At 46.9% G+C, this 27446-nt stretch overlaps 1 protein-coding gene across 1 annotated transcript in view; it reads right to left on the bottom strand.

Moving 5' to 3' along the window:
* The window catches only part of PALLD (palladin, cytoskeletal associated protein), a gene marked incomplete at its 5' end in the record, with an annotated part of 382869 nt that overhangs the window by 189055 nt on the left and 166368 nt on the right, over positions 1-27446 (bottom strand). The window contains 5 exons of the mRNA XM_082624950.1: positions 3820-4159; positions 5928-6047; positions 21883-21906; positions 22471-22612; positions 26651-26725. Of these exons, the coding sequence (XP_082481076.1) occupies positions 3820-4159; positions 5928-6047; positions 21883-21906; positions 22471-22612; positions 26651-26725 (701 nt within the window). The remainder of the gene's footprint in view (positions 1-3819; positions 4160-5927; positions 6048-21882; positions 21907-22470; positions 22613-26650; positions 26726-27446) is intronic.

A 27446-nucleotide genomic window follows, 5' to 3' on the forward strand; every position in this document is an offset into this window, starting at 1 on the left:
ATTGCTGGAATAACCAGCTGTCTCAGGGTGGGAGCAAGAGAAGGGAGCAAGAGAGACGCCAAGGTCTGAGATGTGGCCGCTTTGAGAAGCCTGATTCAGCCTGCAGTCATGTGACCATTTTCAGGTGGGAACTCCTGAGCAGGGAGAGCAGGCAGAGCAGGGAGAACAGGAGCAAAGGCAGAGGCGCCCACACCTCGTGTGGCCGGTGACGCAGCAGGTGACCACGCCGTGAGCACTTCAGGACCGTTCTCCCGTCCAAGGGCCTGGGCTTCGAGGGCCGGGGCATGTGCCTGGCACCGGTTCAGCCGCTGACCCATCCTGTGTCCAGTGCAGGAACTCACCCACGGCCTCCCCTCTAGCCAGCCCCTCCTGGGTGCCTCATCTTGCTTCTTCCACATGACGGAGGACGAATATCAAAGAAGAAAGAAACGGGGTTTGAAAACAGCATGTGGGTCTTTCCACACTGCATGGCCTAACTGAAGAGATGAGCTTAGTGGGAGAACAGGTCCTGTAAAGCACCTGCTCAACCTGGCTCCAAAGTTTCCCTCCAGGGTTTAATCCTGGAGACCCTGCATACCCATGTCCTCCAGGGACTATGTTTTGGCAAGAAAAAAGGATTCCTGGGACTTGATTTCCTATTAACAGACAGGGTCGTGTATTTATTTTGAATCTTCGGGCATCACTTGTCGAGAGTGGGCAGCAACAGACCGACTTGGTGAGCCCTGAACAAGGACAATAATATAAAAAATAGTTCACAAAAGCTAGGCGTATGTTCCTTCCTTCCTCTTGTTCTCTGATAAGAGCTATGATTTCAGCAGCACGTGGCTTCTTTTCTTCGCACTGCGATGGACGGTGCTGAGGGTCCGACACCGAGCCACACAAACAACTCTCACAGGTGCATTCCTCCCTGGGTGGAGTCTAAGTGCTCCTCCGGCCCACGGTGCGTTGCGTCTGGCACCTGGAACTCACTGAATGGCCCACGTCCAATCGTGTTTAACTCACAGCTCAGGGGTGGTGTCTGAGCCAAAGACACTGAGAGATGCAGAAATGGGAGTGGACGTGGATCCCACGGCCGTGGGCCGGCAGCACAGATGCAGCTGGAGGCTGGAGGGGCGGCAAGACCCCCAGTGAGGACATCTGTTGGAGGACCCTGCTGCAGAAGGGAATTCAGGACCTTTCTACTGTTTTGTTTCAGTCTGATTTTTTTCCCTTTCCACGATAAATAGTGAGCCATTTGAGAGAAGAAAATGCAAAGAGATTTTCCTTCTGACGATGATAATTTTTCAGGAATCTGACAAATCAAACACCCTTTTCAGGTTCATTTATTAAGAGGAAATATTTAAATTCCTATTATTTGTCCCCTCCTAACTGTTTCCTATTGGCTTACAAATGATTCAGATGAATGAAATGCCATAAAACTCCCCCAAGTATAAGCCTCTCCTTTTTAAATGAAAAGTAGTAAAATCATGGGCCGATGAAAAGAGATTCAAGTGCACCAGCTTTCCCACTGCCAACCATAAGACTCGAAATTTCATTCTTTCCCAACGTATGCAGGGAAGTAGACAGGAACAGGAATGTTTCTTGGCAGCGACATTAATCATCAATTCCTTGGATGTCATTCTACGTGATTTGCAGATGTCATTCGATGGCATTCCTACCAATGGATACAACTCCTAAAACAATGAGCAAACTTTTTCGGAAAAGACCACGATAACAGAGGAAGGGTGGAAGACCTCGTACCAAACCATGACGCTGGTTACCTCAAGTACTTCTGTATCGTTTGAACTGTCACCTCGAGCACGCACTTACTTTGTAATTAAGACAAAATCCAAAAAAGGATTGCAATTCATAAGAAAAATTTTAAATGGATATATATTTTGAAAGTGTCAATCACATATTATTTCCTACCTAGTAACTGGTAGGTAATTATACAATATGCAAATCATGAAGTGATGCTCTAAGGATATATTTAAACACACAAAGATTTGAAAAAATGAAAGCAGCAGGAAAACCTGCTACTAGCAATGTTATTTCTAAGCTACCAGGTTGCCCTAAATTTCCACATGAAGGGAATTTAAACACTGAAACCCATTTTCCCTGTATTTTACTTTATACTGAAAACCTGACTAAGCAGCAGGTCATGATGTCACCCTTCAAACCTGTGCGCAAGCTCTTAATAACCACAGCCTCTTAACAACCACCCACGTGTTCTGCCTGCCTTTTACAGACAACGCCCCACCCTCCCAGAGGCACTAACCTCACCCAAAATTCAGCTCAAAGCTGAAGAGCTGTTCAAACTCCTGAGATGAGGAGGGCTGCAAAGGCATGTTAGCAGCCCCTCCTGTTTGCTCTCCTGCGATTTAGACTCACTTCATGAGCTATTAGGGCAGACACACTTCACTGACAGCCCAGCCGGGGCCCGTCAGTGGACACCCCGCCCTTTCTCCCTCAGGAGGGCAGGTCCCTTTTTTCATTAAAAGCACTGCAAATACATATTCAAGATGCAAAGATAAAGGTAGTCAGCAGAGGCAATTCATTCAGCGGGTTGGAGCTACAAGAGTATAAATCTCTTCTAAGGCTGCCACTTCTGAGCTCCTGCGACCTGCCCGGCATCTCAGGCCGCCCGGAGTCTAGGTATGGAACATTCGCTACCGTACACAAACCGAGCAGCCCTGCTGCCTACAGGATGCGGGGTAGTGAAAGAGAGATTTCTGAAACTGCAACACAAGATTGTCAAGGAGTTTACTTTTATAAAATTGCCTGCCCATTTGTTAACTTAAGCCATCTGTCTGGATGATTTGTTACTTGACTAGTCTAATAACACTCATAAAATCGCCTAACAATAAAGTGATGTACGGATATAAGATATTATTCTAACTTGAATACCTTACCTATTCTCACCAATGAGCTGATGGAAGGGAGAATAAAGCAGGCTGTTCAGTACCAGGGAAGCAAAGAGTAACTCCTGTCCTGAAGCCATCCTTCCTCCCCAAATCACAAAGCTCAGACATCACGGGGAAACGCAGGGCGCTTTCCCAGATCCTGGAGAATTCATTCTCAAGGAAATGTGGCCACGTAGACCATGTACACATCTGATGTGACTCTGGCGTTTCCACCGACCTCCATCAGGGCAGTGGTTCGAGGCCTGTTCTGTTACCTGATTCCTCCTCCTGACACTGTGACAGCTCCGATCGTCACCACCCTCCCCGGTGTGGTGCCAACGGAAACAGCGCACGCAAGGTTTATCATCCTAACAAAATAATGGAAACCAAATACAAAGGTGGTAACCGTGGAAACACGCCATCCGTGGATCCCAAAGCCCAGTGGGTCGGGCGGGAAGGGCGCTCTGCCCTCATTCCTTCCCCAGGGTCCACACCCGCAATCTCCATCCTCAGCTTTCAGGCTTCCCGTGCTTATCTGTATCGGATTTCCTTACCGATTCTTAAACGTGAAACACTTGGAAATGCTTTGAATAGACAGCTCAACGTAGTCCCTTCCCATCTCCTCTGGGGAGGGCTACACCCTTGCATACGTCGGAAGGCTGCACCAGGCGCAGATACTTTCACAGCTGAAACCAGTTACAGTTTTTAGCAAAAGGCAGATTGGACCAAGCTTCTCATTTACCTTCTTTACTTTGGGGTACCATTTACATTTTTGAAGGACCCCACTTGGTAGCAAAGGTCACACCAGCCCGGGACAACTCGCCTGCAGGAGGGGCCGCTTGCCCCGTGGTGGAGCCCAGGCAAAACGGTTTCCCTGGCAACAGAGGCAATTCAGCACAAGTACCACAGTGTGATCGAGCCGTACGGGGGTACTCACAGTTTCGGCTTCGCAAGCAGAGGCGGGGGTTCCTTTGTGGGCGACGGCAGGACGGCTGCGCTGGGAAGAGCTTTGCTGCCGTCAGCTCTGCCGTTCATCAGTCCATTCACTCCGGGGCCCGGGTGGACGCCGTTGGTTTCCCTCTCCGCGGCGGAATTGAACTGAAGGGCCGCCGGGCTCAGCCCGAACACGGGGCCGGTCTCGTGCTGGATCTCAGCTGGTTTCTGTGACGCCAACTCGAAAGAGCCGGTCTCCCAGATTGGAGGGGGCAGCGGGGAGGGCTGGAAGCGACCACTGCTGGCCTCTCCGGCCGAGTCATAGCCGCAGGTGTCCATGTTGGCTGAGGGAGGGGACAGGAGGAAGACACCGTGATATACTCATGATCCACAGCCCCTCCCCACCGTCACAGACAGCCTGGGGGCCCAGGGTCCTGTTGGCTGTTGAAGGGGCAACGCTGAGGGGGGGCCTGGTTCCCCCAGGCTTGATTTCACTGCACCTGTTTCATTTCCTGAATGGCCCACCAGCTGGGAGACCCGCTACCAATTCATTAACAAATTTCAAACAAGAGCTAAAGATAGAACTTGGTTAAAACACACACACACACACACACACACACACACACACACACACACACACAAACAGAATCCAAAAAAAAAAAAAAGAGAGCACAAACGGTTTCAACTAATGATGCTTTGCCTTCTTGCATTTCAGCCCGTGGATCCGACGGAACATCCTACCTGAGCTTTGCTGACGTCAGCATAGGCTACAGAGGTTTTCTGTGCTGGGCAATGGGTATTCACTCGTTCACTCATTCACTCATCCATCATAAAGCCAAGTAAAGCTCTGAGTCTAAGGGAAATGTCTTACAACCTCACGGATAATTTTTTCCGGTTCACATGACTGACACAAGCTGTAACTTGGTACAAAAGAAAGTTTTGCTTGTTACTGTCAATGGCCTGAACGCATCTTAAGAGTATCTTTGTATTCCTTGCCTTGCCCAGAGTCCAGCAGAGCTCCAAAAAATGCCTACTGAGGTGAACAGAAAGCCCAAAAATAGCTCTTATGTTTGGCCTAGAGCAGATTTATCCCCGAGGAAAATGGGAAATACTGCATGTTAATTTCTGCCATGTGGACGTGGAGCCCGGAGTTTTGGCCACGTGGTTGGAGCACTGCACTCTTGCTGTGGCCATTTGCTGGGACCGTCTTCAACTCAAAATCAAAATACTGGGATCCTCCCTGGAGCTCTGATCATGACCCCGGAGTTTCCTGTTAACACTTAGAGCCCTCATTCCTATCAACTGGTGTCCCGTTAAGGTGAACTTTACGTTTCTTCTCTTAATGAAGATGAAAAAGCACTAATTCCCCACTACAGCCCTCAACTGGTTTTGTCTGTGTCTCTGCCGCCCCCTAGCACGAGTTCTCCCTGTTCTAGAGAAATCTAGGTGCAAATTCGGCTGCGTCTTCACTGCCTCCTAACCATGGTGCCCCGTACTGGGCTTGGCCAAAGAGGTATTTTAAAAACCTACGTAAAATAAACAAAAGAAATAAGGCAGTAAAGACCAGGTAAAGCTAATTAATAATAGTAGAAAACAGTTAACTAAAGGTCAAAGAAATAAAGGAAAAGAACTGTTTCAGGTTGCTCTCCCTAGCAGTAAGTTTCTGAGTTTAAAAAACTGCCCAGATATTTCTGAATGTTGGTTTTAGTAATAAGATACATTCCTTTAGTTTTTCATAGGCGTCCAGTCTCAATGAAATCTGGTTTCTAAGATCTTTACAGCTTCTCTAGGTTTATCTAGTGGGTTAAACAATGACTGATTTGCGCCAGTATCTCCAGACCCCGTCGACATTGGTGTGAGCATAGCTCCGGGCCAGCAGGAGGCCCTTGGGCAGCCATCGCATTGTTTCCAAGACCAAGATCCCAAGACTGAAGGAAGGGCCCCACAAGTGTTTCGCTGCTACATCATCACCTTCGTGCTTTCATCTCCGCTTCCCCTCCCCCTCTCCCACCCCAGCCTTTTGTTTCGTGATGAAACCCCGGTTGTGAGGATGGCCCCCGGGGCAAAGCATTCCTGGCGGCTGAGCCGTCCTCCGGGTGGGGACCCGCATACCTGAGGTGACCACCAGCTGGGCGGTGCTGCTCGCTGCCCCGTAGCCGTTGCTCGCCGAGCACGTGAAGATCCCGGCGTCCTCGGGGAGTGCCTCTGCTATGACGAGCGTGCAGATCTCCTCTGGAAGGAAGAGAACGAGGAACTCATCAGAGGGCGGCCACAAAGGTGCCCCGGAGAAGCCAGACCCTCTGCCTTTCCAAAACAAGCAAATTCAGTAACAATTATTAGAGGGCCACTTTACGAAGTGGCCACAAGAGAATCTCTTGACATTTAATTTAGCCGTTCAACCTAGTGGCAAAAGCTTTGGAGTAGGACTCACTCTTTGCGATTTTTCATCAGCCCTGGTTTCCTCACCTCTATAACAGGGATAACATACACCTCATGAGCGTATCTGTGTAGAGGACACGAGAAGTTTGCAAAGGGTGTGCCTCTGTGCTAGGCACGTGGAAGATGCCAGCTCCTGCCTCGTTTGCTTGATGGTCATGGAAGGCCTTTCAACTACAGTGTAGCTGCTCAACTGAAAAGCCACTGGTGGGGAAAATCAAGCTTCTCTGAAAAGCTGACAATGGGAAAAAAAGAACAGAACGTGGAAATGTTTGACTGCAGACAATTATTCTGGAAACCACCGTCACGCCGTGCGGCCACGTTCTGTAGCACGCAAAGCCCGGACGCCGGGACCAGCTGCCGGGGCGTGAATGCGGGCGCTGCCCCAAGGGGCTTTGGTCCGCCTCCCCAAACTTCAGTGCCCTTACCTAGAAGGTGGAGATAATAAGAGAACCTGCCTTTTAGGATTTGTATGAGTCATGACTCATACATCCACCGTCACAGGGTTACTGTGAGGGGTGATGGTGGTAACCATGACAACAGCTGAGGGCTACGGAAGCCCTTCTCAGGCACTAGGTGACAGTACCAACACCGGATACAGATGAATTTAGGTTTAACCCTCGTGTCCACCTCAAGAGTTACATTTACGACGCTTAGCCTGCCTTACAGACAGGAAAGCTGAAGCACAGCGAGGCTGATTGATGTACCCAGAGTCACGCAGCTCGAGTGGCAACTTGAACCAAGACGAGCTCCAGACTCCACGCTCCTCACGACCATCTATTCTTGTGACACGATACACAGTGTGCTTAGGGCGCTGCCGGGCGCATGCTAACTGCTTTGTCATCAGGAACTGTCAGCTGTTCCATTAAGAAGAAGCTCGATCTAGAATGTATTAGCTATTTCTAATGAATTAATTAATGTATGTACGTATGTACTATTATGGGAGTGCATTAACTATTTTTAAATTCAATGATTATCCATATTGTACGAGTAACATAAGATGATTGTGTTGGTAAATGTTAAGAAAAGTCATATACTTCTGATTCCCACAGAGCCTGTCGATTATTCGCACATTACGTGGGCCACGTGAGACTCTGTACCATAGATTTTTTGCAGGAATGGCTGCAGTTACCCCCTCCTGCATCCAGGCCCCGCTGCAATGGGACTCTGCAGCCCCATTCCCTTCCCCAGCCCTGGATTCCGGCTGGCCTGACGGCTGTTTTAACCATGAAAGCGGTGGGAGTGATGTCTGCTCTGAGCCGAAGCCTCAGGTCCCCTGTCGCCCTGCTCCATCTCTGGGAGCCTGGCTGAACCCCTTAGGGATGGAGGCCGTGGGGCTGGAGAAAGGGGCCCCTGAGCAGAGATGGGCCACTACAACTGAGACCACCCGGCTCATCCCTGCCAACCTGGAGGCCAGCCACAGCCCGTGGAGTGAGCCCACCTGGGCGGGCCAAGTCTGGTGCCCCACTGGGGCTAAGCTGAGCGGCTGACCCTCAGGATTAGGGACATGGGTGGTCGCCACCTGGAGCCACCGATGTTTGGGCGGCCATGCTTTCAAGAGCCGATAGACCAGGACGTGGGCAACGCTTCTCTTCCAAGCTCTTTCTCTAACAGCCCTGAGGGCAAGCTTTTCAGAATTTAGAGGAATGCGTCTCCCCTGGAGTCAAACATCAGTCATGAAAATTAGCAAACTTGCCCTCAAACCTATTTTATGCTTTAAACACTGGGAGGGCAAAGTGCTCACTGTGGGTGAAAGTCCTACCTTCTAATACAAACATTTTTAACTATTAAAATTACATGTCAATTTTTAAATACCAGTAAAAGTCATAAACGCAAAGGTAAACCAATTAAACGATAAATAAAATGAAAGTGAGTCTTCCTTTATGTCCCAAGAGAGCTTGTGGGCACTGATTTCAATTACAAGATAGACTGAGTTCTTAATAATGCGTTGCCTTGTTTCAAACAAACAAAATTATTTTCTCTTTTTGAAAGAATGGTATCCTTGAAGACTTCCTGTGCTAGAAATAGTGGGAAAATTCTGGTTACTACATATTTTCTCTTCGATTTTATTTTAAACTAGTGGTGGTTGCCACCCACTTTCATGGGTCATGATCCACAGTTTAAAAACACTGCGCTGTCGGACCCACCCGAGTTCCTGGCTCAGAAAACATCAAGGAATCCTGCTGAGCTGTTTGGCATATTAAGAAAAGAGTCTGCAGGTAAAGGCATGAGATACTTTGTTTTTTAATTTTTAAAAAAATTTTGGCTGCATTGGGTCTTCGTTGCTGCGCGTGGGCTTTCTCTAGTTGCGGTGAGAGGGGGCTACTCTTTGTTGCGGTGTGCAGGCTTCTCATTGCAGTGGCTTCTCTCGTTGTGGAGCACAGGCTCTAGGCGCGCGGGCTTCGGTAGTTCACACACACGGGCTCAGTAGTTGTGGCTCGCAGGCTCAGTAGTTGTGGCTCGCAGGCTCTAGAGCGCAGACTCAGTAGTTGTGGCGCACGGGCTTGGTTGCTCTATGGCATGTGGGATCTTCCTGGACCAGGGCTCGAACATGTGTCCCCTGCACCGGCAAGTGGATTCTTAACCACTGCGCCACCGGGGAAGTCCCAAGGCTTGAATACATTTAAAGCACACAATTATTACTGATAAAAAGGCTCACTGAACAGAAGGAAAACGACAGGATGACAGAGTGTGAAGGAAGGTACCCTGTGTGTTTCTGAGTGTACTGCATACAGTTCAAGGCTTCTCAATCAAAGAGGAATAAAGTGTGGAAATAATTCAAGTCAGAGCTTCACATAGGATGAATCATTGGGAAAGTGAGATGTAACTGGAAAGGCAACGGGGACTGGGAATTTTAAATTGAATACATATGGTTACGAGATGAGTTAGAAGTGTCCTTAACCAGAGGAGGGTCAATAAAGCACAGGATATTACAGCTGAAAGGGACTGTATGTGGACCAGCCCAAGTTGCTCATTTCTTCAAGTGAGGACTAAGGTCCAAAGGGATCCTCTCAAGGTCACGGTTAATCAATGTTGAGGCCAAAATGCTGACGGTCACACCCCGTCCCCCACAAGCTCCTTCCTCCTAGAGGACAAGGCCTCTTAGCTGTTCTGCATTTTTTCCTGGTCCAGGACATGAGGAACCCAATGTGAAATGAAGTAATAAAAGCTTTAAGATGGGAAACAAGGAGTTTCCTGGATCTGAACACTCTCACTATCCAAGTAACTCACTAGAAACACATCTGCCCAAGTAGGTGGGCTGTGTGTCCTCCAATATACAAGATACACTGGAAGGATACAAGCCCAGTCCAGAGGACACTGTCATGTGGCCATGACGGTGGGAGAAGAAATGAACTGCCCAGCCTGTCGAGATTTGGGGAAAACCACCCCCATCCTGGCTGTCCTCTGGGAGATGGGCTCCGTCTTAGAGGGTGCTGTTGGGAGCCTGGGGCCGTCAGCTGCCGTGGCCGACCCCTCCCTCCCTGCACTGTCCTCCCAGGGCTGAGGCTCCTGAACGGCCTTCTCTCAGCCTGGAAAGATGGACTTTCTGGAGACACAGAGAACCGCCCCTGTTCTCAATGCCCGAGAACACTTTCCCCGTAAACACTGTGTTCACACTTAATACAGTTCTGTGCCCTGAACCTACATTTTACATCAGGATAAAATCTTAGCCAGCAGGGATAACAGAAAGTGGCTTTGGAGTGATGATCTGGCCAACTCTTAGAGTGTCTTCTTATGTTATCTACAATTTTGATTTTTTTTTTTAAGTTATGCCATTTTAAGAAAAGCTGAGCTTGTTTATACAGTTGTGCCTTCTCCTCCAGAGGGCCCTTTCGAGAATGAAAAGATTGCATGTTTCAAATCTGACTGAACTAACTTCATTTTCTATGAATTTTCAGGAACACTTCTATTGCATACAATGAGGCAGATTCACACACAGAGCTGATGACCGACTGGACTGTCTACATATGGAAGAAAAAAATAGGAATAAAGAAGCATTGGCAAGTTCTTTCGGTGATCTTCGGACATCGCTACGTCTCGGGGACTTTTACCAGATAAAACATTAGTCCAGTGCCCTAAAAGTTGTTCAGCTTTGCCTCTCTTGGAAAATTTCATCCACAAGTGACAAGAGGCTCACATTTTGCTGAGAGAAAGGAGCGTCTCAGCTTGGCTCTGACATTACAGGGATGAAGAAAGCCAGCAGGACAGGAGATGAGCCCAGCTGCAGCACTGAATATTCATCCAGTAACATCTTATTCGAACAAAGACTTAAGATATCTGTGAAGTACATTTTGGTGAGGGATGGGGATCAGGAAGCGACTGCTTGTCTCAAATAAAGGGAATTAGAGGCTCACTTATGTTTATTAAAAAACTGTCCTTTAAAGAACGCAAAAATTTAAAGTTATTAATAAGTCTAAGCACAATCCTTTTTAATCCAATTTTCCTAACTGGTGACTTTTGATTTGTGGGCATATAATAACGTAGTAAATTGGAAACCATTTTTGCTGATGGTAAATTCTACTTTCTAAAGTTACCTAAAAATTACTTAATCACATAGATATCTCTCAGAGGTTAACCCCAAATTTCATTCAAGTTCTTGGACATGCTGAACTCTTGGTTAACTACAAACAAAACCATTTTGTTTGCAGAAACATAAAATGATGAAGCAGCAAGGATAATATTACTAAGTCCTCTGGGTAATGAGGGAACACTTTCATAAATGTCTTCCTTCACAGGTTTTTCCCCCCCTTTGGGGGCCAGCCTAACTTAAAAAAAAAAAAAATCCAGCTTTTACCTTCCAAACCACATGGTTTGGCTAACACAACTAATAAAAAAGGACTCTGGGCTAAAATCAGCCAGGTGAGATTCAGTGTGCGTAGCTGTTAAGGCTTGTATAAATTTTTATAAAGGATTTTTAAACACTTCAAACTGTATCATATAGAGAGAAAGATATTTAAAATGCACAGTTTAAGACTCATGGACACAGAGAACACACTTGTTGCCAAAGAGGAGGGGGCTGGGGGAGGGATGGACTGGGAGTTTGGGGTTCACAGACGCAAACTAGTACATATAGGATGGATAAACAACAATGTCCTACTGTAGAGCACAGGGAACTATATTCAATATGCTGAGATAAACCATAATGGAAAAGGATATGAAAAAGACTATATATATGTATAACTGACTCGCTTTGCTGTACAGCAGAAATTAACACATTATAGATCAACTATGCTTCAATAAAAAAATTTTTTAATAAAAATGCACAGTTTAAGGAGTAACAATGAAATGAAACCCTGCATACCCATCAATAAGTCTAAGCAATAAAAGATGAGCAATACTGTACAATGCCCCATACGCCCTCCCCAGCTGAATCTTCCTTCCCCTTTAGAGATAATCACTCCTTTGATTTTCCTTATATGTTTACCACATATATATGTATCCTTCAAAAATGTGTTCTTTAGTTTTTGTTTTATTTTAATTTTTAAATAATTTTTGTTAGAGTATAGTTGATTCACAATGTTGTGATAGTTTCTGCTGTACAGCAAGTGAATCAGTTATACATCTACATGTATCCACCCTTTTTTAGATTCTTTTCCCACATAGGCCATTACAGAGTATTGAGTAGAGTTCCCTGTGCTATACAATAGGTCCTTATTAGTCAATTATTTTATACATAGTAGTGTGTATATGTCAATCCCAATCTCCCATATTATCCCTTCCCCTCTTACCTCCTGGTAACCATAAGCTTTCTACATCCGTGACTCTATTTCTGTTTTGTAAATAGGTTCATTTGTACCATTTCTTTAGATTCCATGTATAAGTGATATCCTATGATATTTGTCTTTTTCTGTCTGACTTACTTCACTTAGTTTTTAAATGCTGACTAACAAGTATTTATCTTGTTGTGTAAAGAAAAGGCCACCTATAGCCTCTTCAATAAGTGGTGCTGGGAAAACTGGACAGCTACATGTAAAAGAATGAAATTAGAACACTCCCTAACACCATACACAAAAGTACACTGAAAATGGATTAAAGACCTAAATGTACGACCAGACACTATCAAACTCTTAGAGGAAACCATAGGCAGAACACTCTGTGACATAAATCACAGCAAGATCCTTTTGGACCCACCTCCTAGAGAAATGGAAATAAAAAAAAAATAAAGAAACGGGACCTAATGAAACTTCAAAGCTTTTGCACAGCAAAGGAAACCATAAACAAGACGAAAAGACAACCTGCAGAATGGGAGAAAATATTTGCAAATGAAGCAACTGACAAAGGATTAATCTCCAAAATATACAAGCAGCTCATGCAGCTCAATAGCAAAAAAAAAAACCCAATCCAAAAATGGGCAGAAAACCTAAGTAGACATTCCTCCAAAGAAGATATACAGATTGCCAACAAACACATGAAAGGATGCTCAACATCACTAATCAGTAGAGAAATGCAAATCAAAACTACAGGGCTTCCCTGGTGGCGCAGTGGTTGAGAGTCCGCCTGCCGATGCAGGGGACACGGGTTCATGCCCCGGTCCGGGAAGATCCCACATGCCGCGGAGCGGCTGGGCCCGTGAGCCATGGCCGCGGAGCCTGTGCGTCCGGAGCCTGTGCTCTGCAACGGGAGAGGCCACAACAGTGAGAGGCCCGCGTAACACACACACACAAAAACTACAATGAAGGGGTTTCCCTGGTGGCGCAGTGGTTGAGAGTCCGCCTGCCAATGCAAGGGACACGGGTTTGTGCCCCAGTCCGGGAAGATCCCACATGCCGCGAAGCGGCTGGGCCCGTGAGCCATGGTTGCTGAGCCTGCGCGTCCGGAGCCTGTGCTCCGCGACGGGAGAGGCCACAACAGTGAGAGGCCCACGTACCGAAAAAAAAAAAAAAACTATGATGAGGTATCACCTCACACCAGTCAGAACAGCCATCATCAAAAAATCTACAAACAATAAATGCTGGAACAGGTGTGGAGAAAAGGGAACCCTCTTGCACTGTTGGTGGGAATGTAAATTGATACAGCCACTATGGAGAACAGTATGGAGGTTCCTTATAAAACTAAAAATAGAATTACCATACAACCCAGCAATCCCACTACTGGGCACATATCATGAGAAAATCATAATTCTAAAAGACATGTTCATTGCAGCTCTATTTACAATAGCCAGGACATGGAAGCAACCTAAGTATCCATCAACAGATGAATGGATAAAGAAGATGTGGCACATATATACAATGGAATATTACTCAGCCATAAAAAGAAACGAAATTGAGTTATTTGTAGCGAGGTGGATGGACCTAGAGTCTGTCATACAGAGTGAAATAAGTCAGAAAGAGAAAAACAAATACCGTATGCTAACACATATATATGGAATCTAAAAAGGAAAAAAAAAAGTGGTTCTGAAGAACCTATGGGCAGGACAGGAATAAATATGCAGACGTAGAGAATGGACTTGAGGACACGGGGAGGGGCAAGGATAAGCTGGGACGAAGTGAGAGAGTGGCATGGACATATATACACTACCAAATGTAAAACAGATAGCTAGTGGAAAGCAGCTGCATAGCACAGGGAGATCAGCTCGGTGCTTTGTGACCACCTAGAGGGGTGGGATAGGGAGGATGGGAGGGAGACGCAAGAGGGAGGAGATATGGGGATATATGTATATGTATAGCTGATTCACTTTGTTGTAAAGCAGAAACTAACACACCATTGTAAAGCAACTATACTCCAATAAAGATGCTAAAAAAAACAAAAAAAAAGGCCACCTTCCCACTGTCAGAAAGAAGTTCAACTTCCCTAGACTTTTACCAAAGCCCTCAGGGGTAAGGGGTGGGCAAGGCCATGGGGTTTCCTGGGAAATCTGGGGCTCCCGGAGATGGGTCGGTGGGTACCTGGAGGGGCTAAGCATGGGCAGGAACTGGACAGCCGGAAGGAATCACTGGTGGTGTCTGTCTCCCCGAAATCTCTCTTTTTAAGGTCAACATGGCCAACTTCCAGATCTCAGCACCGGGTCAAATCAGAGCACTTCCGTGGGTGGTAACAGTGTTCCCCACTGACCTGGCAGGCCGTGTGACAGGCCGGGCCAAGCAGAGATGCGACCTGGGGTCAGCTCACCCGCAACCGTCTGTTGTCAGGGCAGGAGATAGGCGGCGGCCCTGAGCTCTCAGGGATGAATGCCTTGCCGTGTCCGTCCTTGCCACACATCGATGTGTAGCTGTGCCTTCCAGGGACCCCGGCCTCTGGCTGCATTTGCTGGCATGCTCCTGTCCTCACATCTTGCCGTGGCCGGTGAATTCTCTCGCTGCAGGGAGCACACCCTACAGACAAGCTGTGGAGGAAAATCCCTGAGACCCTGCAACTCTGAAAAATCTTGACCGCATCTCCTTATGGAGTTGGAGGTCCTTTTACACCAGAACCTGGAAGGCGTTGCTTCGCTGTCTGTGTGCCTAGTAAGCCTGCTGAGAAGTCCTCGGTCACTCTGATACTGTTAGTTTGCTGTGACCTGGTGCTTCCTCTCCGGAGCCGGGGAGAATCGTGGCCTCGTCCTGGATGTTGTGAATTTCACAGCGGTGCGGGCCGCTGTCAGTGTGTTTTCATACGTCGCGCTCTCGGCGGGGCCTTTCAATCTGGAAACTGATACCCTTCCGTTCGGGGAATGAAAAACAAATTCCCTTTGTTCTCTCCTCCTGGAATCCTACTTATGAATGTGTAGTCTACCGGGGCGGGTCTCTACCATCTAATTTTCTTACCTTTTCTCTCTTACATCCCTTCTCTGCCCTCTTCTCCTATGTTGCGAGACATTTCCTAACTTTCATGTCTGCTACCAGCTTTTTCGTTGCAAGCACGCCCTGTTTTCCGAACGTCCCGCCTCTCCTCCCCGCTTATACCTGTTATTTTTACTTCTTGGATGTGCTGATTTTCTTACCCCTCCGACGAGAGCGTTGCTTTGTTTTTACACCTTCTTCTCTTGGCAAGTCTGTTTCCTCCAAGCTGCTTTTTGGGGAGTTGCTCATGCTCTCCTGTATCATCCCAGAGGGAGGCTTCTTCAGACGCCTTTGATCTCTTCTTGTCCAACGTGGCTCTGAGCTGACGGGAATCTGGACAGCAGAGAGCGGCTGCTCGCCCTGGCCTTCCCCTGGGGGTAATCTAGATGGCCTCTGTCTTGGAGAAACTCCCGCATCATAATAGATGGATTTTTTTTTCTCTTGGGACGTTGCCATCACCCAGAAATGAGCCCTTCGGTCTCCACCAGGCTGGCCTTGGAGGGGGGGAGGGGCAGAGGCATGCAGATCTCAGGGTTCCAACAGTCACGCAGTTTTCCTTTTGGTGTCTTGGTGCCTCTCCCTCTCTCTGCAGCGATTTCTCCCCAAACCTTCTTGGTTCACGAGACCCTAAATGTCTCAGTCATTTTTTATGGTGCTCCAAAACCTAAAGATATACTGAATAGCCTCCTTTGTTAAGCAGTTCTTTCTAAAGAACGTAATAATATTTAGGTCTTAACAAGTTAGTTGTTGTTTTAAAAAATACATATAAATTGAAGGAAAAATACCAGTATTTTATTCTTAAATCACCACAATCACTTACTAATGGATGTGCGTACCTGCTGGGAGGGCACAATCCCTCCTGGAATCAGATGAGACCCAGCCAGCCTGCTTTCACAGTCCACCTGATTTTCACGTGGGACTTGCTTTTTATCACATACACACCAAAAACTCAGTTTCACAGAGATATGACGTCACAGAAGAGGATGTAGAGTGATGTAACGTTGGAACTGTTTTAAGCCGGCAGTCGTCCCCATGAGATGTCAAGTGTCACTGTGTTTGTCAAAAATCTCCAGCATCTCCAGCACCTCTGCCGGATGGTGTGGCACCCAGGGCGCCTTGCCACACAGTTTGGGAACCACAGGCTTTACCCAACCCACTTTTGTTTACTCCACTATCTTAACCTGGAATCACATTCAAACGTCCTCACTGTTGCCCTCCCACTGCTCAGCACCTCAGTACATTTAAACTATAATTTACTTCACATCGTGACTCACGGGACCAAAGCACAGATTCCACTCTCCAAGATCTAGGAGGGTGGGTGGCCCTGGTGATGCACATTGAAAGTCAGGGCACCGCACTTTTATGTGCACCATTCCCCAACCAGTAAGACACGTTGGTTTCTGGAGTTTCGATTTTGCATGCCATGAGACAGTGCTATAGAAGTAACGCGATACTGTTTGTGGCTGTTTGCAGACGGCTGAGTCAGGACCTGAGTGCAGACAGCTGTCGAAGGAGTCTTCCGTGGCCCTGCCCCCCCCCCACCACACTGGTCTTTGAAGGATGCAATCAGGGTAAAGTCGGAACGTCAACAAAAGGAGGCCAGAGCAGGTACTATGACAGACATGTGTGGGTTCTGAGTAAGCTGACTGCTATGGACTCACAAAGCTGTCTGAGAAGATGGGGGATGCAAGCTGACTTCTGTCTAGACGAGACAGGAGTGGAAAACACATCAGACAGACCCAGCAGAGGAGTGACAAGAAGAACCTGTTTCCATGGCACAAATGCATCGCAGGGAATGGGCTGTTTCCTCCCTTATCTAAACATCTAATCCCTGCGGGGGCTGTGACCAGGCACTAGTGCATTTCAGTTTCATTTCTAGGGCTTTGAAATATCTTGCCCATGAATAAGAAAAAAGGAGAGTGAAGAGAAGAAAAAAAGAGATATAAATAAATGGGCGGGTGGGATATGGGGAAAGAAAGGGAGGGAGGCCAGCCAGCGGGGAGAGAGCCCGAGCGATGATGTCAGCAAGGGGGGAGAGGGCAGGAAAGCCCGAATGCTCAGATATGTTCGGAATTTCAAAGGCTACGTATACTTCAGCATTTGGAGAATATCTCCAACGTAGTTCTGTAAAATTCATCTCTTGCCTCACATGCACTGTAGTCACGTCAATTTTTCTCCTCTCCATTTAACAGCGGCTAAAAAACAGCCACAAGGGAAGCCAGTTCCTATGTACATTCTCTAAGGTTGAGCAGTCCAGAGGTCTGTCTATTGGATGTAATAGTCCATCAGGTCATTTAAGGACAGTAGAAGATTCAGTACGTGTTCTGTTTTTTCCCCTGGAAGCATCAACGGTCAACTTCAGGTCAATGTTAGAAAACACTCGCCTACTAGTAAAGGAATCGTAATCATACCAGGTTCTGTCAGGCAAGTCAGGACATTGTTTCACTACAAATACGTGTTACTATTTGCTTGTTCTAAAGTTCTAACTCATAACAACTCATGTAAGCAGTCACTGGAACAGTCGTTCATGCGTGTGGATTTTATTTAATTCTCCGCGCCAAGTGCAGATTTCTGAGGCAGGGTATTTTTTTTTTTTTTTTTTTTTTTGGCCACGCATCTCAGCTTGCAGTATTTTAGTTCCCTGACCAGGGATCGAACCCGGGCCACGGCAGTGGAAGCGCCGACTCCCTGGACCACCAGGGACTTTCTCTGAGGCAGAGTATTTTAATGGTCCTGTATGACAAAAAGGAAGCAATTCCAACCACGTCATGGAGAATATAATTGTGGAGGAATTATCAGAGGTCGAGGAAGACTAGTGGTGTCTTGTTTTTCATAGCTCCCGACTATATACGTGTTTGCCTTGTATTGAAAGATTTGCTTGAAATGCTGCTCTATCAAGAATTATCTGTCTTCAGCAAGCGCTATTATTGTGGTTTGAACGGAGGAGTCTGTTTTCTTAAATGCTTCCAGATCGAACCAAAGGGAAAAGAAAAATAAGAAACTTCAGCGAACACAGCGAGGGCAGACTTTTTCATACGTTGCTAGGACATGCAGTTTACAAGGAAGGCCTTCCGTCTCCTGCTCTTCTTGGCATGATTTTGCCACATTAAACCAAAAAGCATTTAAGAACATTCTAGAGGTCAGACTACCCCATGATGCTGCTGAGGACTGGTTTCACTAAATAATTCGTGATCAAAACTATATTCTAGGGCTTCCCTGGTGGCGCAGTGGTTGAGAGTCCGTCTGCCGATGCAGGGGACACGGGTTCGTGCCCCGGTCTGGGAAGATCCCACATGCCGCGGAGCGGCTAGGCCCGTGAGCCATGGCCGCTGAGCCTGTGCGTCCGGAGCGTGTGCTCCGCAACGGGAGAGGCCACAACAGGGAGAGGCCCACGTACTGCAAAAAACAAAACAAAAACTATATTCTAGAAGCAAAACAGCAAACACGACTGAGACAGGCGTGTATGGGGTCTGAGGGGTGGCGGAGGGGCTGAAGGAGTTGCTCTTTTCCCTCCTCACCCAAATACTCCTTCTTAGTTGGTGTGTTGAGAGCTTTCAATTTTCAAACACACACATACTCAGAAACTAAACTATGCAGTTTCTCACCAGTGTTTTAAATTTTCAGATGATGCTTAGTTTATGATTTTCCAACATAGATCACGGGAGACATTTAATAAATCATATCATCTGTGTAGGTGATGACAATGGATCAAACACAATGAAAGAAGAGTTTCATGAACTCAAACAGAATCCAAAATGCAACCAAATGCAACCAAAGCAGTCTTAATCCATTCCACCAGGAATGCCTTCAGAATTTTTGGCCCAATATTTTAGTATTATTGTACATAAAGCGTCAAAAGAGATAACCTGCTCCATAGATTTGTTCACACAAACTTTCTTGTGGATAAAGGAGATATTTGGTTCCTACTTTTATCTACCCATCTATCTATCCATCCATCCATTCACCTATCTATCTATCTATCCATGTCTGCCTAGTCTATTTAAAATAGCAATGTAAAAGATATGCCTTAACCCCCTATAGGATTTCCACATCAGGTCATGCAGGAGATTGAGTCTCAGAAGTCCCCTGTATCAGGGAACAGCACTGTGCAATTTTATACAAAGCCATGTCACAGCAAAATATGCAGTTGTGTTGTTTCCATAGTTTGAAAAGTGACCACAGTACCTGACGTGGGGACTGTACAGGTGGGCGGTGGGGTCTGGGTGTGACTCACAACAAGAAGGTACAGATTAGCTTTTGCACAGCAAAGGAAACCATAAACAAAACGAAAAGACCGCCCACAGAATGGGAGAAAGTATTTGCAAATGAAGCAAACGACAAGGGATTAACCTCCAAAATATACAAAAAGCTCATGCAGCGCAATACAAAAAAAAAAAACCCAAACAACCCAATCAAAAAATGGAAGATCTAGGGCCTCCCTGGTGGCGCAGTGGTTGAGAGTCCGCCTGCCAATGCAGGGGATACGGGTTCGTGCCCCGGTCTGGGAGGATCCCACGTGCCACGGAGCGGCTGGGCCCGTGAGCCATGGCCGCTGAGCCTGTGCGTCCGGAGCCTGTGCTCCGCAACGGGAGAGGCCACAACAGTGAGAGGCCCGCGTACAGAAAAAAAAAAAAAAAAGGAAGATCTAAATAGACATTTCTCCAAAGATAACATACGGATGGCCAATATGCAGATGAAAAGATGCTCAACATCACTAATTATTATAGAAATGCAAATAAAAACCACAATGAGGTATCACCTCACACTGGTCAGAATGGCCATCATCAAAAACTCTACAAACAATAAATTCTGGAGAGGGTGTGGAGAAAAGAGAATCCTCCTACATTATTGGTGGGAATGTAGATTGGTACAGCCACTATGGAGAACAGTGTGGAGGTTCCTTAAAAAACTAAAAATACATCTACCATATGATCCAGCAATTCCAGTCATGGGCATATATCAGAGAAAACCGTAATTCAAAAAGAGACATGCACCCCTATGTTCATAGCAGCACTATGCACAGTAGCCAGGACGTGGAAGCAACCTGAATGTCCATCGAAAGATGGATAAAGAAGACGTGGTACCTATATACGATGGAATATAACTCACCCATAAAAAAGAACACAATAATGCCATTTGCAGCAACATGGATGGACCCAGAGATTGTCATACTGAGTGAACTAAGTCAGAAAAAAACAAATATCCTAGGATATCACTTATATATGGAATCTAAAAACATGGTACAAATGAACTTATTTACAAAATGGAAGTAGAGTCACAGACAGAAAACAAACTTATGGTTCCCAGGGGGTAAGGGGAGGGAAGGGATAAATTGGGAGATTGGGATCAACATATACACACTACTGTATATATATAATAGATAATAAGGCCCTACTGTAGAGCACAGGGAACTCTACTCAGTACTCTGGAATGACTTATATGGGAAAAGAACCTAAAAAAGAGTGGAGATATGTATGTGTATAGCTGATTCACTTTGCTGTACACCTGAAACTACACAACATTGTAAATTAACTATATAATCCAATAAAAATTAATTAATTAAAAAAAAGAAGGGGGGCTTCCCTGGTGGCGCAGTGGTTGAGAATCCGCCTGCCAATGCAGGGGACACGGGTTCGAGCCCTGGTCCGGGAAGAGCCCACATGCCACGGAGCAACTAAGCCCGTGCGCCACAACTACTGAGCCCACGTGCTGCAACTATTGAAGCCCACGCACCTAGAGCCCGTGCTCCACGACGAGAGAAGCCACCGCAATGAGAAGCCCGCGCACCACAATGAAGAGTAGCCCCCGCTCGCGGCAACTAGAGAAAGCCCGTGTGCAGCAATGAAGACCCAACACAGCCATACATACATACATACATAAATAAGAAGGCATCAGTTCAATTCCAGTTTTCCCCTCAGGATGACACTCAGCATCCCTTCCGCTTTGGGCCCTAACAGGCTCACACTCTGCTTTTCAGGCCCTGGTGCGCAGGTGTGAGAGGCTCAGGACTGACCTCGGTCTCTCTGACCAGGAGCCACCACAATCCCCGAGAAAGGCCAAGCCGGGTCTGGCTCCCAAGAGATGTGCAGCCGGGTCTGCGTGATGCTGAAGCAGAGACACACATTTTCCACCCTTTGGCAAGAAGGGAGTGAAACTGGTGACTTCGCTGATGGGAAAAATACTAAGAAAGTCGTCTTCGAGGGGAGGTACTGTGAAACACCCGGACAAAAATTTCTGATTCTCTTATAAACATCATTTTCGTCTATGAGGAGCCATAAAAATACAAGAAGTGTGAGGCGGGAGGGGAGGTCACCTGGGCTTCTGGACCACACGGCTCTGATGAGGCCCAGGGATGTGCAATTCCAGGGCAAGATGCCTTCCTTCCTGGTGTAGCATAGGAAGCGCTCATGGGTCAGGGCACGTAAATGAGAGATGCCCGGTGGTCACTCTGCTGACATCTTTGGGCTGCTTTCCCGTGAGGTGCATTTCCAGGCTGGGGTCTAGTTGTTGGTGGCTTTTGGTCAGCAGAAATATGCAACAGATCACTCTTTTCTCCTGGAATCTTAGGAGGATTTTTTTTCATCTTGAGCTTAGTTTGCTTTCTGAGTATAACAGACTACAGTTTTAAAAGCCTTAAGTCACTGAGCTTGACCTTCTTGTCTGAATGGAACTTCATGTTTCCCTAATAAAGAACCTGATGTAAAACGCAGCGTGCAGACCCCACGATAAAGAAGATATTGTCAGTAAGGGGGTTTCACATTTCCAGGGAACTGCAAAAACACTGTTCTGCTTATGGCTTTAAAACGGAAACAAAGAGCTATTGAAACCAAAGAGATACATTACCAGAGAGAAAAAAAGAAAAAGCTTCTTACCAGGTTCAGCTGTGGATCGAGGTTCTGTTTCCCACATGAGAAAAAAAGAAATCAAAACAGAGTATTAGACTGGGCTTCCGTTTATACTAAACCTACCCATCTTTTTCTGTGACCTTGTCTAGGGCATGTCTGCAGAAATGGTGAAGACAAACTCCATCAGGGCGGCTTTAATGTGCTGCACCCTGCACATCCACCCCACTCGGCGAACAGAAATCTATGCGTCTCACACTACAGTATATAAAACAGATAATCAACAAGGACCTACTGTATGGCACAGGAAACTACTCAATATTCTGTAATAACCTATATGGGAAAAGACTCTGAAAAAGAATGAATATATGTATATGTATAACGGAATCACCTTGCTGTACACCTGAAACTAACACAACACTGTAAATCAGCTATCTTCCAACAGAAAATAAAAATTAAATATTAAAACAAATAAAATGCAAAGAAAGAAAGGGAGGGAGGGAGGGAGGAAGGAAGAAATCCATGCATCTCAGTGACTAAGCCCTTCCTGGTTCTCCTGGAGCTGGACAAGAGGGCCTGGTCAGACCTGGGGGCAGTGGGACAGGCCCCTCTCCTTACTTTTCTGTAGGATCCGGAAGTCTGGAGAGTCCTGGATTTCGCTGCCTTGTCGGAACCACTGGACCTGCAGTGGGGGCGTGCCTCGGACCCGGCACTCCAGCACGGCCGCCTGTCCCTTGGAGGCTGAGATGCTTTGCAGCTCCTGGAATGCAAGGATCCGTGCACGTCAGGCCTTGGTGTGGTCTCACCCAGCTTCACAACAGACAGCAACACTTCCCAACCTCAGAGAAGCAAACGCAGGCTTTGCATCATAGAATCGGGGCAGGAGAAACACCTTTAACTGCATGTAATGAAGTGAGTAAGGCTTCCCATGGGGCCGGCAGAAATGCTGGGCCCACCCTGCAAAGGTATGGCTCTAGTATTCATGGAATTTTATGGTAACGGGTACCTTTATCTACACTGAAGAGTGAGCTGGTGAAATGCAAACGCCTTTAAAGAATCGCACTCCATCTGAGTGTAGATTCCTGAGAGACCCAGACAGGAAGGCAAGGAGACCCCACTTGTCTCCCAAGCTCTGAGCTTCTCGCGGGGCGCCACCTCTGCCCGCCAGCTTCCTGGGCCTGCTTTACCAGGATGGGGGTTGGCATTTTCTCATTTGGAGATTCTGAGTGAAAGAAGGAAACAGGAGCACTTCCCCCGCCTGAGCTTCCTTGCCTCTTCCCCTGCTGACACCCTGGGGCCACCTACTCCAACTCCAGCCCAGGAAATGTTGACAACGCAACAGACCAGAAATGCGTTTGGCTTCACAGATGCAAAGCCGAGAAGCTTGTAAACCGGCTACTAAACACCAGAGGAATAACCGGCCCCTTCCAGGTGTCCGCACTCTGCCTTTCCCCTCTGCGACTGCTTAGCCACGGGCCCACTGAAACGTTTTGGCTATTTACCCTTCTGACTACAGAGTATTACATCTGATAAAGGACATGAAGAACTCTTAAAAGAAGTCAAATACGATCAAGTAATTCACCTATGCAGAGACCCAAAGCAAACAAATTCACATCAGGAAGGTTTTTTTTTTTCTATTTCTGTTTTTGCTTTTTACATTTTTCTGAAGAGCCAGCCAATGGTGTGCTGGGAAAAACAGACCCTGCAGCAACTGGCCTGCAGTGTGTGTGCCCCGGCCCCGTGGGAATCCTCAAAGTCCATGAGGCAGGCAGAACCATAAAAGTCCACTGCGAAGTCTGGGAAGGCATTTGATAAGAATTTTGGTGGCTAAGGTCTTTTTTTTGGTTTCTTTTTAATGGAAAGGTGAAGATTATTACCTACTTCTGAGTGCATTCTCTCTCCACCCTTATTTTTAACTGTAGGAAAATCTCTGGTTTTAAATTGACTTTCACTTTCTGACTGGTCCAGAAAGCGCTAATTTAGCGGATCAGCAGGGAAGATGTGGCCCACGGGGTCCAGCTTGTGTGGATGGATGAATCAACGCCCCCGGCTTGTCCAGGAAGTGTTCACAGCACGTTACAGATGCTGCACAAATATTCTTCATGTGTGAGCCATCAGACACCACAGGGGGACTCTGTTTGCTCCTAGGATTATGCATTTTGTTCAAACACTGGAAAATCACATAGGTGGTAAATGGGAAGATGCCGAAGACTTTACACAAACCTCTTCATGGTTCGCTGTAAATGAACATGGCTCGTAGGAACCACAGTGAGGACCCCAAGGGAGGCCGAGAGCCACCTTCAGAGGCCGACCCTGGCAGTCAGTGTCGTCCACTTGGCAGACTCTGGGACCCCTGGGTGTTTCAGGGTCCACAGAAGAGCATCTCTCGTTGTCAGGTCCACCTGGTACTGAGATCCCTTGGAGGGTCTACCGCTCTGGGGAGAAATGCCACGCGGAGCAGGCTGCTCTCCTGGCCCCATATGTGTCCCTGTGACTCACAGCCCCGCTGTCCCCGCCAGCTCTGCGGCTCCGGCTCAGCCCCTGGGAACCTTTCCCAGCGACGTGGGACAGCACGGATGGAGGCGCCAGTGGACTTGCAAAGCCCAGGCCACCCCGTCACCACCATCCCCTCCGGAACCAGAGCCCAGGCCCCCAAAGGACAGTGCAGAGCAGGGAGAGGCACCGCCCACAGGCAAAGGGTGCAGGTGCCAGTGAGGAAGAAGAAGACCATGCAGAACGGGGGGCATCCACTGTCCAGACCCAGGACATGGAGCTGCAGGCACGGGGACACAGCCCTGAGCTCTGGCCACTCTACAGTTTGCGACTTAAAAAACTCAAGCTTTGTAAAAATGCTGAATTCTGGTTTACTTTTCTATTAAGCTCAGAGGACGCTTCCTGGTTTTCTCTGGGGAAAGGGGGACACTGCTGCTGGAACCTCTGTCTCAGGAGCTGGACGGCACTGCAGGGGAAAGGAACAGGGTGTGTGCCTGGGACTGAGGGTCTCCCATGGCCCTGAGGGAGGAAAGGAAGCTCTCAGGGCCTCGCCCCTCCCTGGTGCCACCAGGACACGCTTGATCGGCCTCAACCCAGAGGCGCACGGGGCCCTGGCTCCAAAATCAACTGTGTCCCCAGCAAGAGTGTGGCAGGTAACACAGACTTCCCGGCCTGTTTCATGAGGCTGCTTGAGAAACACTCCTAAACCACAGGTAAACGTGCCGCGCCCACCCCTCCGTAAACAACCCCTGCTCTAAGCCCAAAGGATGGATGACCTCATGGGCTGTTACACCGACACGGTTGTTGGCAGGTCTGACATGCCTTGTTTTCTTTCTTTTTGGGTATTTTATCCTGGGAGGCGACTTCAATGTTGCTGTCAACAATTATCATTTGCTGCATCCTCCGGTCAATACTCTATTTATGAAAAGGTCTTTAAGCAAGCTGGATGCAGGCTGGCTTAGGAGAAAGACATCATTCCCTACATGAAGACCATCCAGATGCTCTTCTTGGCTGCCTTGCAGATTTATAGCTTTTAGATGATGCGTTTATAGAAACTGCTTTCACATTTGTCTTTAGTTACTTGGAATTGATTTTTGTGAAAAGTGTGAGGTCCGGGACCACCTCTGCTGAAGAACCCACCCTGCCCAGTGACCGCGGGTTGCTGGGGTGTCTCATGGGCGCTCTCTGGGCCTCGTTTGTCCGTTTGTCTAGCCTTGAGCCAGCACTGCTCTCCTGATGCTCTGGCCTTGGGAAGTCTTGACATCTCAGACCCCTAACACCATTTCCTCCTGCTTGTGCAGGAGGGCCCTGGCTGCTCTGAGCCACTTTTTCTTCCACAAAATGTTAGAATCAAATGGCCAAGTTCAATATCAACACAAATAAAAACAAGGAACCTGTTGGAATTTGAGCTAGATTTGCACTGAATTTAGAGACTGGTCTAGGGTCATGACTTCTGACAGTGTACTGGTGCACAGGCATGGGGCACCTCTCCCTTTACTTGTGCCATTTAAAATGTCTTTCAAATAAAAAAAATGACACAATGAACTTATATACAAAACAGAAATAGACCCACAGACATAGAAAACAAACTTATGATTACCAAAGGGGAAAGGAGGCGGGGATAAATTAGGAGTTTGGGATTAACACAAACACACTACAATATATGAGAGATAGACAACAAGGACCTACTATATGACACAGTTAACTATACTCAGTACTCTGTAACAACTTATAAGGGAAAAGAATCTGAAAAAAAGTCTATGTATAACAGAACCACTTTGCTGTACACCTGAAACTAACACAACACTGTAAATCAACTACACTCCAATAAAAAAAATAAAGTTTGTAACTTTCTCAGAAAGGGGGGTAGGAAACAGAGAAGAAATACTACATGGGACCATTTCTGAGCTGAACAGTTGACCAATGAAATGCATGTCATCAGCTTGGCAACGCAAAACACCAACTTGGACAAAATGAAAATTAGTCAGTTTTTAAAAAATATGTCTATAAAACTTGCCGGTTCTCCCAGTTCCCTACCCAGCATTTTGTGTTGTTTCTTGTACTCTTTCCCAGTCTATTCTGAGCTCTGTCAGGTCCAGCGTGAACAGGGCCACCTCTGTCAGACGCTTTACAAATTACGATCACACAGCAGCTGTACAACAAATATCTACTCAGCCCAAAGGTAACCAAGAAAAGAGCCTGCTCATCCACTCGTTGTAATTTTTAAACACTGCTCCACGAAGCCACAGGGGAATGGAACCTAAGGCCCAGAACAGACCCAGAATGAGACGCACAGATGCCAGACCTTGGTGAAAACAGGCGGGAAGCAGGCGGCTGCGGGTCCATCTGGCCGGCAGAGGCACGAGGTGGGGCTGGGAGCCTGAAAAGCAGAGACACGTGGGTCAAACTTGGAACATACGAACCGCTGAAAAGATGGGCTCTATGACCTGGCGTTACTGGGACGGTGCCCAAGAGGGACCCGCGTGGGTAACAGCGCGGCCGCTGACAGGGCTCAGCATTCATTACATACCTACCAATACTTAAATATCAAACACTAAAAGGAGCCAATGCCTTAATCACAACTATTTCTGTAAAGTCCACTCTGGGTTAGGGGTTTAAAGGAAATATCTACTATACGTGCCATCGCTGAGTAATTTCTACTGCTTGGTTCTTTTCCAGTTTATGATCTCAGATGTGTTTTCTCCCCTGGCTGAGGACCCTACACATCACAGAGTAAGTCACATACTAGAATTTCTACAATACCCTGGGTGCCCGGTAGCTGGAGGACACACTGATGTTCCTTAGACACACTCAGGAGATAGGAATGAGTTCACATTTCAAGAGTGCTGGGTTTGAAGATACTCGTCACAGCACAAAGTATCATAGTTGATTTAGAAACATCCAGATTTTAATTTTTTACATTAAAAAAACCTCATGTTTTTTGTGTTTTGCAAAAATAAACTTACTACAATGACTTTCCAGAAGTTTGTACTGCTATTCTTTCTTGGATAAAGCAGTCTTACAATGAAATAAAAAAGCAGAATAAAACTGCATGAAGGGAAGGAATGTGAGTTTTTTCCTGTATTATCTGTTTAGCTCTT

The sequence above is a fragment of the Mesoplodon mirus genome (assembly GCF_964341445.2).
Source record: "Mesoplodon mirus genome assembly, chromosome: 1".
Lineage (NCBI taxonomy): Eukaryota > Metazoa > Chordata > Mammalia > Artiodactyla > Ziphiidae > Mesoplodon > Mesoplodon mirus.